Source organism: Coloeus monedula (assembly GCF_965178545.1).
Source record: "Coloeus monedula genome assembly, chromosome: 4".
In the NCBI taxonomy this organism is placed as follows: Eukaryota; Metazoa; Chordata; class Aves; order Passeriformes; family Corvidae; genus Coloeus; species Coloeus monedula.
In genome coordinates, this window is record NC_138784.1 from 61,659,868 (window position 1) to 61,674,134 (window position 14,267).

The 14,267-nt window shown below is 38.6% G+C and overlaps 1 protein-coding gene across 3 annotated transcripts in view; it reads right to left on the reverse strand.

Annotated features, from left to right (window-relative positions):
* The window catches only part of KIF21A (kinesin family member 21A), an 88,913-nt gene that overhangs the window by 3,340 nt on the left and 71,306 nt on the right, over nt 1-14,267 (reverse strand). For all 3 annotated transcript variants that reach the window (XM_082280290.1, XM_082280289.1, XM_082280288.1), the window contains 7 exons: nt 12,633-12,671; nt 10,497-10,633; nt 7,913-8,093; nt 7,410-7,574; nt 6,603-6,720; nt 3,582-3,752; nt 521-720 (listed from right to left, as the gene is read on the reverse strand). In XM_082280290.1, the coding sequence (XP_082136416.1) occupies nt 521-720; nt 3,582-3,752; nt 6,603-6,720; nt 7,410-7,574; nt 7,913-8,093; nt 10,497-10,633; nt 12,633-12,671 (1,011 nt within the window). The remainder of the gene's footprint in view (nt 1-520; nt 721-3,581; nt 3,753-6,602; nt 6,721-7,409; nt 7,575-7,912; nt 8,094-10,496; nt 10,634-12,632; nt 12,672-14,267) is intronic.

A 14,267-nucleotide genomic window follows, 5' to 3' on the forward strand; every position in this document is an offset into this window, starting at 1 on the left:
TAGGATAGCTTGCAAAGCTTCTACTGTATGCCAGCACTTAAAAACAAACTGACCAACAGCCACATGCCATGGCTTTTAGGAGAATTTCCACAGGTCAGGAATGAGTCCTACCAGGAAATAGTCCAACTGTAGAGACAACCTTATGAAGTTCTCAAGTATTGCCAAAATCTCCCTGCCATCCTGTAGATCAGTGGTCTCCAAACTTTTTTTAATCGTGCACCCCTACTAATAAAATTTTTTTAAGCCCACACTGCTATGTATATTTATTAATTATATACACATAGCACTGAATTCTAATAATTTATTCCAGCACACCACTGGGTAATGTTGTGCATCCACTGGGGTGCAAGCAGCCCACTTCGGACATAGCTGTGATAGATCATTAGCACTGAGGAGTACGGATTGGACCAAGTCTCTGGATCCTTTCTATGAAGTGACTTACACATATCCTAAATGCATGTGCATGGACAGAATTCTAGCAGAGGACACAAAAAAGAAAGATTCATAGAGAAGAACTCACTCTGCTGCTGTGAAAATCTGGCTGGAGTTGGTGCAGATGGCATTTATAGGGCTGTCATGTCCCTTCATCTCCCCAATGGGTGCGAAGGTATCCACATTCCAGAGCTTGAGGGTGCCTCCCCTGCAGCCGCTGAGCAGAACCGGCGCACTGGGCACTAGGCCAAGAGCACAAACCCAGTCCTTATGAGCATTAGGAACTTGCTGAAAGAGAGAAGGCAGGCAAGTCTCACAGGGCTGCAAAAAATTCCAGAAGAACAAGCACAAAAGGGGAAAAATCCCAAGTTGTAAGCCTGGTTCCTGTCCTGCCCCAGTTTTGCTACATGGCTCCGGGTGGCTTCTCCACCTTTAGAGCAAGGAGAGTGCTAGCTTCCAAGAGGCTTTTTCTATACCATGAGGTTGTTTCTTTTTGTGAAATAGTACTGCAAAACAAGAAGGAAATCTAATATGCACAACTGACCTAATGTGGAACAGAAATCAGTTCAGGATAATGCTAAGTCTGCATGCTTTCAAATGCATATTTAAATGCATTTTTGAACATATGGTCTCTGTATATGTTTCAAGTCTGTCTTTAAAATTGCTATAAAACACATAAAAAGAAAACCCAAAATACTGTTCAAAAATACACCAGGAAGACAGAAACTGTTTCTATATTTGCCTTCTTTCTTTCTTCTTTTCCCACTACACATTATAAATTGATTTTGTGATTTGGCACTTCACAAAAATACATTAATTCTTTATTGAGGAAAGGCAATAGCATTTTACTTCTAATTCGGAAAGCAAAATGCTGCACAGACCAACATCCTTTTGGTAGCAACAAATAAATATATGGGGAAAATAAAAATATGGGGAAAAAATAGCCCAAGTTTGCTGTCTTTTGGGGGGACCAAAAGTGGCTTTTCTCCAGTTTGGTTTGGTAGGAACTGCTTTGCTTTGCTGCATTGCTCATAATGGAGCATATTCAGCTTTCTACGATCATCCTGGTGTTTCATCTATAGTATACACAGCTACCACAGCACTGGCAGTCTGGTTTTGCTGCACTTCATGAAACTGGAGCGGGGGTGGTTGTGGTTCTTATAAATCCCAATTTTGTCACAGCAGGGTTTTGTGACTTGTGACGTATAACACCAAGTAAAGCAAATGATCTCCAAATCCTCTGAATACCATGCTTGTTAAGTGATTTTCATCAATTATAGAGGATCAGACCTGTTCAATATGAGTATGCCAAACCAGGACCACTGATGCAACATTAGCATTTATACTGTAAAGCAACTCAGCTGTGTTTCAGGTTTTGGTTGCTGGGTAGACTAAGAAGAGCAGCTATTCAATCTGCGACCTTGGAGATTTTGAAAACTCAGCCCAGCAAGGCCTTGAGAAACCAGACCTAACTACAAATCTGGCCTTGCTTGGACCAGCAGGTCAACTTCACATGGTGTGACCTCCAGTGGGCCCCTCCACACATGATTATCACATGATTAGCAAAGTAACAGCACTTCTCATTCCCTAAAAAAGACAATGAATAAAAAATAATTTATATTCTGTCAAACGCTTCAGTCTCACCTCCTTGAAAAACATACAGCATTTTATAGAAATAGAAATAAAAACAAAGAAGAAAGTGTGAGATTATTTTTATCAATTTCTACTTTTAAAATCAAGAAACAAACAGGGGAATGCAAACTAGAGAAATTATGAAATGCACATATACCAAAAGGAAAACAAGAAAAGTGATATAACTAGTCCAATTTACATACTTCTTCACCCTGGTCCTGTATTCTTTCTGATGTTAAATTAATTGCAATAGCAAAAATGCATATTGCATAATATTTTAATGAGCCTAAAATACAAGAGTGGAGACACTTCTTGCAACTTTCATGAAGTCATTCTGAGAATACAAAATCTTTCCAGTTCCTGTGGTTTCGGTACAAGCTGCTTAGTACATTTTTCTGAGCAGACAGATGTGAGGGCAGATGTCCCAATATGGCCAAGTGAAGATTTTCTGTAAGAAACTAAATTCATGAATCCTTATTTTAACTGTGAAGTCTTCATAGTATTCTGAAAAGGAACTGGCACCCTGAATGATTGATTTTGAATGAAGGTCAAGCTGAATGATTTTGAATGAAGGTCAAGCAAGTTTATATATTTATGGAATACTAAGTATGCCCATATAGAAATTTTCTTTTTAAAGTAGCCAGTCCATTATTTTCTCATGTTCCAATACTTTTAAATTCTATTTGTTTCCTTGCTATCAGTCTGCATATTAAATGCATGGTCCTCCTTTCCCCCAAAATTATTGCAAAAACAGCACTCTCTTCTAGTATTTGTTTTTCTGCTTTCCAGTTCTCGTTCAGTCTCAAGTTAATTAATCACACCTATACCTCAAGAACCTCTCATAAGACTTAAAAGAACAGATCACCTTATTGCACGTAGACAAAAATCAAAGTTCTTCATGCCAAACAAATTGCAAATTCCCTGGATTCTAAGTCCTTTTACACCTGCTCCCTTTTTTTCCTTTTTACATAAGAAAAACATACAGCAAATGTGTTCTGACAGCAAGCATTATTATGAGTGTGTTGTATGCATTATGTAACACATGCATTGTATAAGGAGATGAATCTAAGGTCTAAGACTGGGTGGGGTGCCACAGGCTGTAAAAGCTCTTCACAAGAAAATATTCTGTAGCCCGATCTAAAGTATTGTTTCTCACTAATGAGTTCCCAATCCAAAATTTACTAACTTGTCAAAGACAGGTATCCAATGGCTCCAGTCACAGATGAAGCAAGTGCTGCTTTTGTTCTGAAGCAGAAAAACAAACCCCATGTACTCAGAGCTAATAGGATAACTACTTCATCAGAATTTCCTGATGCTACACGCACAGAAGAGAAAAGCAACTGCATGTAAAGATCAAGTGCATTATTGATTTCTTTCTTAGTCAGTGCTCTATGCCTTCCCTATTAAAAGCACCAGTGTCTATGTGAATAGTCACTGTATGAGCCTGAGCATTTACACAGCCTGAAAACAGTTCTACAGCATGCCTGTCACAGCAGCTGCATGATTTTTTTCATTACCTGAAGAAGGTCTTTTTGAGACAAATCCCATTTCTTAATTCCATTATCTCTGGATCCACTAAAAAGGTTATCGCCCGTAATAGCAAGTGCTTCAATGCCATCATAATGAGGAGGTTCAAAATTGTGTGTAGGACTTACACTTCCAAGAGCCCCTTCAGTCACATCAAACATCTAAAATAAATAATAAAATATGTTATGTGAAATTTTCTGTCATCTAACCTGCTTGAAAGTCATGCAGCAAATAACTTAGGGAAAAAACTTGGGAAGTCTTATTACAGGCCACTGTATCATGATGTATATCTGACAGAATTTATCTACCAGAACCACACCTTTCTCGTCTTCTACCTCTTGCCTGAAATGCGAATACTCCACTGACTTCGGAGAAGACTGCTCTGGGAAGAAGTACTACTACTACTTGAATATCATATACAGTAGCTTCAGAGGAAGGGCCCATATGTACCCTGTGTGGTGGGCTAGAAAAACGAAGCTCATGAGTGAGTTTGGGAAACATAACTCAGAGTGGGAGAATTGCACAGGTAAGTAGCTTCAGAAAGAGGCATCAATATATTTTTCTGAACACGTTGTTTTGGTAAGGGTTACATACTATTACACACCGATGCTTTTCATAGACACAGCTCTCTCCTTGCCTGTGCTCCAAGAATAGGGTGTTAAAACAGACTCTTTAAGTGAGGTTGTTTTAACAATTTAAGGCATAATCAATCCCATCAGGTCTTTGTTCCCAGAGCTGCAGTGTAAGCAATCCTGTTTCATTTCACATTGTAGGGAGCCAGAACTCAACCAGTGAGACTGAGATGAAAAGGAACAGATGAGCCGTAACTTTTTAAACCACCAGCTCTGTGTCACAAGCAAATGTCAAACTTCATCCTCTATTATTTGCTCTTTATTGGCCTTTTAGAATGAGTAAGAATGACAGTAGAAAAGGGAGAGCTTGAGAGTGTAAAATAATACCTTGTGAGCTAAAGGTATTTTAAAAGTTACCGCATTCAATTACATGTATCAGTTCCAATTGTAACCAAAAAAATTTCAATGATAAACCAGAAAAATCAGGTACCTAGAGATGCCTAATATTACTGACTCAGTAGACAAGACAATAGCTTCCTGTGACAGTATCTGTCACCAGACCTAGTAGTCCAGCAGACCTACCCATGCAGAGAACCAGAGATTGTTAAGGGGCTAAAATGGACCTTAAAGATCATCTAGTCCCAACCCCTCTTTGGTAGTAGGGACACCTCCCACTATACCAGACTGCTCAAGGCCTCATTCAGCCTGGCTTTGAACACTGCCAGCATTGGGGCATCCACAACCTCATTGGGCAACCTGTTTCAGTGTCTCATCACCTTCACAGTGAAAAATTTCATCCTAATATCATAACCTAAATTTCCCCTTTTTCAATCTGTACTCATTACACCTTGCTCTATCACTACAGTTCCTGATAACGTGTCCCTCTCCGCCTTCCCTGTAAGCCCCATTCTGATAGTGGAAGGTTATGAGGTCTCCACACAACCTTCTCTTCTCCAGGCTGAACAGAAGCATCAAGAATTCATAGACAGCTGCGCTGACTATGCACATACAGATCATTTATACTGTCCAAAGTGGCTTGACAATTCTGGAGGCATTCACTTTGCAGAACACACACTACTCTGCAGCACACAGACATGGCTGAAATATCCCTGGACATTCTAGTGGTGTAAGTCAAGAGGCGGGCAGACTTAGGAGGATTTATGCAGCCTGGCCACAGAATAGGAACACACAAGAAGGACAGATAAACTTCTCTGACTGTTGACAGCTTTGTTTTCCAAAAGCCCTCCCACCTCCTTGCTTGTCACATGACAAACTTGCATTATTATGATGACATCCTGTTGTTCCCATTGAGGTCCTTCACTCATTACCATGCCAGGATGGCAGCTCACAACTAACCCAATACTCTGAACTGTGCAGAAAAGTAATTCTCAAAGTGTCTTCCTTTTGTCTCCCCATTGCCTAAGAATCCCCTGGCCTCTAACCATAGGGACACTGGTGATGGATTCAAATCCACAGCCCAAACTGTCAAACTGTGCACCAACCTCTCAGGCGGTTTTTTGCATCTGGCACAGTGCACAACCAAGCATCCAAGAATTGCAGAATAATATGAAAAAAAAGAAAGCCGAGCTCAGTGAGAAAGCTCACACAGGTTCTGGCTCCTGCTCCACCCCCAACTGTGTTCATACACTTTTTCCAGTGTGTGAGAAGTATAAAAACAGAACAAAGGGTACCCCCTCATAATAAGGGGTTTCTTGCTCATTGTCTCTTTGGCCTCATGTATCACACATTCTTTGCAGTGTGAGGGCCAGCTTTATGGATGATCTACAATTCCCAGAGTCTGGTGATTTGGGTGTAGCCCTGAGAAACAGGAGCTTGTGGGTTCAAATAGCCACTGGCTGAGGTGAGCCAAAACAAAAGAAAAAGAGAAAACCAAATAACCCCCTCCTCCCAAAAAACAGATTCCATATCCTTGAGTGCCAAGAAGCAGAAAAGTGTACTAGCCACCTTGGCTGAGAAGTGCTGACCTCGCTCTCCCCTTTCCCACTTCAGAACTTGGATAACACTTCAAGAAGAGCCCGGGCTAAACCCTAGACTTCCTTATGTGAGGACCACACAGCGTCTCTGCTGAAACAATTAGGTCTGCACTCCAAAACAGAGGCCCTGACTTAAGATAGTTTAAGGAGCTAAATGTTACTTAAAAGTAGATTTCTCCAAGACTTCGTACACCTGACATCCAATTTAATGGGGATTAAGAAAAAGCTTAGCTAGATACAACCATACATCCATCTTCCTTCATGAAACAAAAAAAGCACTGAAGTGGTGTTTATTATGACTGAACACTATTCATGATCCATGACTGGTGAGGTAATTTCCATCTTGGCAATCACATTTTGCATGTGGAGATGTAAGTCACTTCTGCTGAAGCCTGCATCCCATGCTGATGTGCCAAGTTAAAATAAGCAAATACTAGTGGTTTACCTTTATATAATGATCCTTTGAACCAGTGACAATAAGATCTTGTCCATTAGAAATTTGATCGACAGTAAGGCACATAACAGGACCCTGGTGACCAGTTAGCTTTCCTGTAGACTGAAATCTTCAAGGATATGAGAAGAAATGAGGATTTGTTAATTTTTCATATATCCAGTACAGTCCATAGCACAGTTTCTGACAGAATGGATGTTTTTATTTTCCCTATGTCTTCAGTACGCATCCTCTGGTTTACCTATACTCCATTGTTCATATCCATGGATAAATATTAAATCTATGTTAAATACAACAAAACCCTGCTATTTATGCAAAATAAGAATTAAAACATTTAAAAGTAAAGATGAATCAGTCCCCTTATAAGTATTTTCTGTATTTTGAATGCACCCTTTGGGAGCAGGTTCTTTTTGGAAAAGTGTAATTATAGTGCAGCTATCATAATCCCATATTATATTACATTACTTCCATTGGCTTCCATCATCTCATCAACAATTACTAGTCAGGATTCCCATACTCACCTTACAAGAGTGTGTTTTGTAGTGCCTGTCAAACAAAACCTTGTGTTTTTCCAGTCATTTTTACTGAAATGATTCCCCACAACCTTAACACATGAGAAAATCATTATGTCAGTAACCACCACAGATGGATTAGCTGATCCGTAACTTGACGATATTTTGCCCAGGTTATAGACACTACCATAAAGAAGAAACACTTCACTGACTGTTTCATATGCACAACTTTGCTGCCTATGCACACGTAACCACCTAAAGAACATTCTCTTCTGCTGGTGTTCAGTACCTTTTCAGGTCCCACATCCTCACTGAGTTTCCAGCAGCTGCATAGAGGAATGTGCCAGTTGGATTTAGTGCAATTTGATTGATCTGGTTCTCTCCAGCTGGGATAGCAACTGTTCTGTTAGTACTTCCTGAACATGCATCAGCAGGCATAGCCTGGCCTGAAGACCTGAGTACAGAGAAGAAGAAAGAAAAAAAAGGAAAAGATCCAAATTCTACAGTTTGCCATTCTTTGTATACTGTCTAAAAACAAACCTATTTCACTGAGCAAAAAAGGCTATAAGCCAATTACAAATACTGAACATCTGATAAAACTCTATATGCAAATTGTTTTGTGCTCCCATATATTACTGGTGCCCCATACTGACTTAGCCTGGACATGCAAAGAAAGCTTCCATTCCCAACAGCGTACTTATATTACACTGCAGTATTAAATTAAATATAATAAAATATATCTGAAACTAAGACTCATTTGAACTCTTGGCATCTGAGGTTTAGCATACTCACGTCAGTGTTCGAATGCACTTTGCAGAATCTCTGATGTCCCACACTTTGATATAGGATGTTGAGACTGTGAAGACCAGGCTAGTGTAGTTGCAGTATTTAATAGAAACAACATTATTTGGATGACCCCCTAAAGACATAATCTCTTGTCCAGTTACCAGATTCCAGACTTTACAGGTACGATCTAAATAAAGACAAACAAAAAGGGGAAAAATATTAACAATAACAATAAAAAAAATCCCAGAAAAATCTCATGTTTTTCCTAAACTCAGTTATTTAAAAAAAAAAAGTACATGCATTCAATTGCACTCATACATTTTCCTCCATTTCTGTAGACACCACAGAAAAACAGCTAAATTAAGTAGGTCTTAAAAAATACACACAGGCATCCATCTATCATCATCAAAACTAAGCAAGAGTTATCATTAAATGCGCATTTGACATCTGCATACTAGCTCCCAAAGTATTTTAAAAGGATAAAAATCTCAAGGGAAGTGAAAATACAGACAATTTAGAGGCTGTAAAGTGTGGATGATGATAGATGATGAGAAGAATACAATTTTTAATTCAAAACTTCATTATCAAAAACATAGTTCAGAATGAGTTTTGAGGCTTAGTATGGCCAAGTTCCGACTACCACAACAAAACTACAAAGGTGAGAAGTGATCCAAACTCTTCAGTGTATTGGGGGGCTCTGAAAACCCCAGCACAGCGTGCTTTAGTCACTGTTTTGATTCTGTAGCAAAGGAATTTAAATGCTGCAACCTTTTATGTGTTAAAACCCCAAATGCATAGAAGTTTTCAAGAAATCTGCAACACTATTGGCAAGAACAGGAAACTCTCCTTGCTGCACCATGTCTGTATCACTCCATATATTTTAGACATATATTTATACTGAAATAAGTACTGGAAGGATGAAGAGAAAGCTTCATGTATAGACCCTAGTTATGATAGCATAAAGGTAAGTATACCAAGACCTGTCTGCCACTTTAAAATACCAACTACCAAGGTAAAAAGATCTGCAGTAAACATGAGAACTTATTGACATTTTTGAATTTAGCTGCAAGTATTATCTGATGTCAGCGAGCTGAGACTTTCTGCTTCAGCAACCATTTCCAAAAGATTTAAGCTTATTTATTTGAACAACTTTTCTTGAGTAGAACTGTACTTGGTAAACTCCCCTCCAAAAATATATACAAGAAAGATTCTCCCATAAGTTTGGGAAGCTAGGATATGGCTTGAAAAAAGTAAATATTTGGAGTATCTGCAAACATCCATCTGTTAAAAAAAATTAAAAATTACCAAAGCAAAACTTTAGAATACAAATCTAGATGTAAAATAAAATTTTTAAGTGTCCTTTTTTCCCTCACATAGCCACTAAATTCAAAATTTCAATAGAAATCAACTAAGTAACATTTACAAAATCTAATTCAATGTCCTTTTTTGCCATTGTATACACTTGCACAAATGTTGAAATGTTGGCTTAAAACTTGCAAGATAAAAAGTTTGCCAACTCACTCAAAGTGTGTGCTTTGATATTTTTAACAGCCAGGTAGTAGAATAGCCACAGAAACCACACCTGAATACTAGCAGTGCAAGACTGCCATCTAATGGGCTTATCTACTCTGCTAATATGGGGATAAAAGGGATGTCCTGAAATTTCAAGGTTTATTCATTATGTGAATTAGTGAAAAGGAGAATCTCCCTGTCACCAGGTGTTAACTTCTTCCCAGCCACACGAGTTCATTTTAGCTTTGATACTTTATAGAAAAAAAAAGAGTCTGCCATGGTTTCAGCTGCATAACTAAGAATATAACAAGCCCTTTACCATAAGTGCTTTATGTGAAACGGCCCAGAGAAAAAAGCACAACATACAAAATTCACTTTTTGAGGAATATTAAAATGGGTGTTTGTGAAACATCGAGGTCTGGTGGTGTTATCTTCAAGCCAAACTGAGCAATTACAATGGAAATTCCCTACAGACAGGAGGAAAATGTTTTCTTCAAAACACTGCTTCTACCACTTTGAAAAGTTCATAGAGTGACCGCACCATCCAGTAAGGAATTTAGTGACTACTAAAATTCCAGGCCCTCCCACAACAGCCATACAGTTCTTATAACAACAAAGGATAGGCAGCAAGATGCATAGAGGATGTAGAGGACACCCTTAGGTGAAGAAGATAGCTCAAAGAACCAACTACGGCATGAAGGGCATTCAAACCGTGCAGTAGAGTCAGAAACGTGCCAATTCCCCCCTCCATCCTCACACTGAAACTATTACTATACATTCCATATCATGTGTGTACATGCTACCATGACTGAATATCACTCAACAAATGTTAATGTTACTGCTTTTTGTGGTTTTCCACTACAAATAAACAGCCTATATAAATACTACAAATACTACACATTGGAGTTAGAAACTTGTAGATAATTACTGTAAATCCTTCTTCAGCTTATGTTGAGAAATGAACCCTTACAATTTTCCTCTGTATTTACAGCACTAAGCACAAATTGAGAATTTCACAACACCCTGAGTTGTCAAAGCAGCCTCTGTAGGCAGCAGAGGTGCACAGAGCTTGCCCAACCTTTAGATCCAGTGAAGAGAAGATCGTCAGTTGCATCAACACAAAGCACAGCCTTAGTATGTCCCTCAGCTGTATAGATACACTGAAGGGGGGACGATCGGATGCATTTTGATGCAGGAAATGGGTTAATTATCCCCCTAAAGAAAAAAAAAGAATGTGAGTTGGGCATAGTAATAGACACAGATAAAATTAACTTACTTGCACACAGGGTAAAAAAAATTAACCTAGTGTTCTTACATGTGAGGGCAGAATAGCTGAATGCCTTTCATAAACTATGCCAGAATTTCTACTATTTAGCCTCAACGCCTGTCAACTCTGGACTATCAGTTAAAGGAAATCACATACAAAAACAAATGAATGAAAAGACAACAAGATGCTAAATGCTGGGTACATGGCAAAGTCTGCATAATGCTGAAAAAACAGGACACTTAAAGCTTCGGGATGCCCAAGATCTAAACAGCACAATCTGAAAAATGGAGCAAATGTAATGTACACTGCCAATTCCAAACTCAGCATGCATTTCACATCATCTGCATTCTATGGGAAGACACAGAGAACTGCTGTTAACACCTGTGCCTGAAGAAGGTTCCCACTGCACCCTGTACCCAACAACACATTCATGTACAAATAGCCAAAAGGGAGGATGACTGGAATGCTGACACTCCAGAGGAACCTTCCTGGGCACTTTCAGCTAGTTCTGTGGTGATGCCAAAAGACTTAACTCAGCCTGAAAAAAATCCTTCACAATTCATTACCAACCAAAAATTACTAGCAGTCTAAAATCCCACGCATACAACCGCACACACACGGACCCCTTTAATTTCTGGGAAGTGTAGAAAAGCCTCAAGGTAATGCCCAAACCATGCAACACTGCTGTGACCCAGCCAGCTTGCAGTTAAGACTCACTGTCATGCTCTCTTGGGGATCACACACATGACTGTGAGGAAAAGGAACTAAACCATAGCCCTATCTCACAAAAACAACACAACAAAACAAAACAAAGTGTCAGACACCTTAGGAAAATGTAAAGATTTTGTAATATTGTCCAGAAATTTGCTATGTAAAGAAAAATGTCCTTCATGATACAAGCTAACTTTGTGGTAACTGGTTGGTTTATCTAGTAGATTAAAATTATGATTTTAAACATTTTTACAGCACAGGACATCTTCATTCATATAATTCATTACTCCTCAGCAATCCTTCTACAGATTTTACTAGTATTAATAGTGCCCTAAATTGTGTAATGCTATCTTCCTCATTTTGGAAAGGCATTCACATTTCATCTGCACCATTTTATGTTTTCAAGAAAACAGAACAATTTGCTTTCTAATTAATTTAGATCTCTCTGCTTTTGTTTTCTAGCATCACATTAAACTAACACTGTTTTCTCTGTAGTATTCCCTAGTGGATCATGCTGCCTCTCAGCTGAGTTATTCCTCGTGCTGTTCTCATCCACTCACTTCCATAACAAGCCACATAAAATACATGTCCTGGAGCTATTTATCTACCTAGGTACAGTGTTCTAAAGTCTACAGACAAAGAATGCTACAACTCCTACAGTGACCAGACAAAGCCACCATCACATTATTAGCAGTTCTTTGACTGCCCTTCTCTTGATAAACTAATTTTTCACTGAGTACTAAAGTCCTAATCCACTGGGACACGAGTGGGGGCATTTCTTTCATCTCTTAAGCCACTGTGCATTCTGTCAGAAGGACATAATAAAAAACTACTCATTTTTATTTACACTAGGATTTCATTTTTAGTGATCGAAGCACGTAACGGAAAAAGAAAAATAAAAATAAGGAGAGAAGCAGATAAAACATAAGAAAATGTCTGCTCTTCTTTTTTTTGAAGAAAACAAAGAGAGAAACAATGTGTCTAAGAAAATGTTTACACCATACTTCAGCTATAATCAAAACACCTGACATGCTCAACAATGATAAAAAACCACCCTAAAAAAGGAGAGGGGGTGACATGCTTGACCAACATCTCAGATATTTAATGTTCTGGCAAAAGCAAGAGAAACAATGCACAGGTATCAAGAAAAATCATGCAGCAAAATGAAATTTCTTAAGAACTGGAATAACTTTGGTGAGAGATGCCAAGAAAACAGAAAAGAGAAAGAGAGAGTACCTTTGTACCTCCGACAGAGAGGAATCACTTTCATCAGACCTACAATCAACAGTGGTGGAATTGTGAGGAGAAAGAATATAGGTATCAGCAAAGGAACGCCTCCATATGAGAAGAACAAACAACAGCACGGCCAACTCAGAAAAGCAATGCAAATCCACATACAGGATGCAGCATTGCTTAAACCCATGATGATATGGGGGGGTAGGGGCAAAGAATAATTATCTCGGCAGTAAGTTACAGTAGACTGTTTCAGGTCCAGAAGATGAGTAACAGCAGCTGAGCCATTTCTTATTTCCCCAACATTTTCTTAGAGAAGTAAAGGCAAAAAATTAAAAGGGGAAGATGGATGCATAAGTAAACCTCCATAAGATAGTGCTTGTTGAGAATATCAAAAGAAAAAGAGCGGTCTGAATATCAGTGCCTGCTAAGTGTAGAAGAGACATGCAAAATGTTAGTCAGAGATATAAATGTTAAATATGATAGCCCACTCAAATAAAAACAGCAATTTGCAAGCCATCCTAAGTTCAAAATCCTTCACCTCTCATTCCGAAAAATGTTTAAAATTAAAAATCAAGAAAACATACAAGACAGCATTTCCCCAAGACATGATGATTTGCAGTACATCTTAAGATGTCCTTCATTTTCAACTCAAACAGATTCAGCAGTTTTTATTTTATTTCAAAGTCAGGTCAGAAAATGAAAAGGGTTAGGTGGGAGTTAGAAATAAGGAAGGTAAGCTAAGATAAAGAAGTCACAAGCACAGTTACTGAAAGCCTTGCAAGCCACTGCTTGGTATGTGTAGACCTCTGTAGACCTCTGAAAAAAACCATTTTATTCCAAAAAATAGTGTAAACAGACAACAGCAAATTCTTATCTTGCTAGAGTTAGAAATAAAGGTTTATTTTAAATCTGAGTTGTAGTTCATAAGCACTGCATCTGTATCAATGCTGAAACCTGCAACAGAGGTTCCAGTCAAGTCCACTGCTATTTGGAGTAAGGCTCCTAAACAGATGCCTAGTGTGAGGAAAATCAGTTCCACTTCTTCTAAACAAGATATGAGTATCATCTACTCCTACAGATCACCTCCTAAGATCAGTCTGTTCAGTAATTTGGATAATCTCTAAACAACTGTGTTCTAGCCATTTCAAAGTCCCATCCTCTGAGGTGCTGTTGTGAGAGCTCTCCAAACAACGCTGGAGCAGCTGAATAACTGTCAAAAGCACTATTTCCTAAATTATCACCTAAAATCTATTTTTGAGTGTAAACACATACACAAATACACAAACATCTAAGAATTCTACCATTCTTTTCTATTTTGGGTTTAAACTACAAATACCAGACATAGCCTAGAAAACAGGAAACAAGGTTCAGCAGGAAATTTCTTTTCTTGAATTTTTACAGTGGTTCCATGGTAGTTTAAAATATTTCCTTTGAAAACTACACAAAAACATGAGAAATATCTCCTCCTGTCTTGCAGAAGGCCAAATTTCTACCAGATACTACACTGAATTCTTGAGCACACTTTGCATTTCCCTGGTTGGGGGCTGAGGCTTCCCTTTGTGACTTACTTATCCTGCTGAACTGATGTGTTTCCCTGAGAAACAGTAAGACGACTAAAAACATTCATTTCATTAC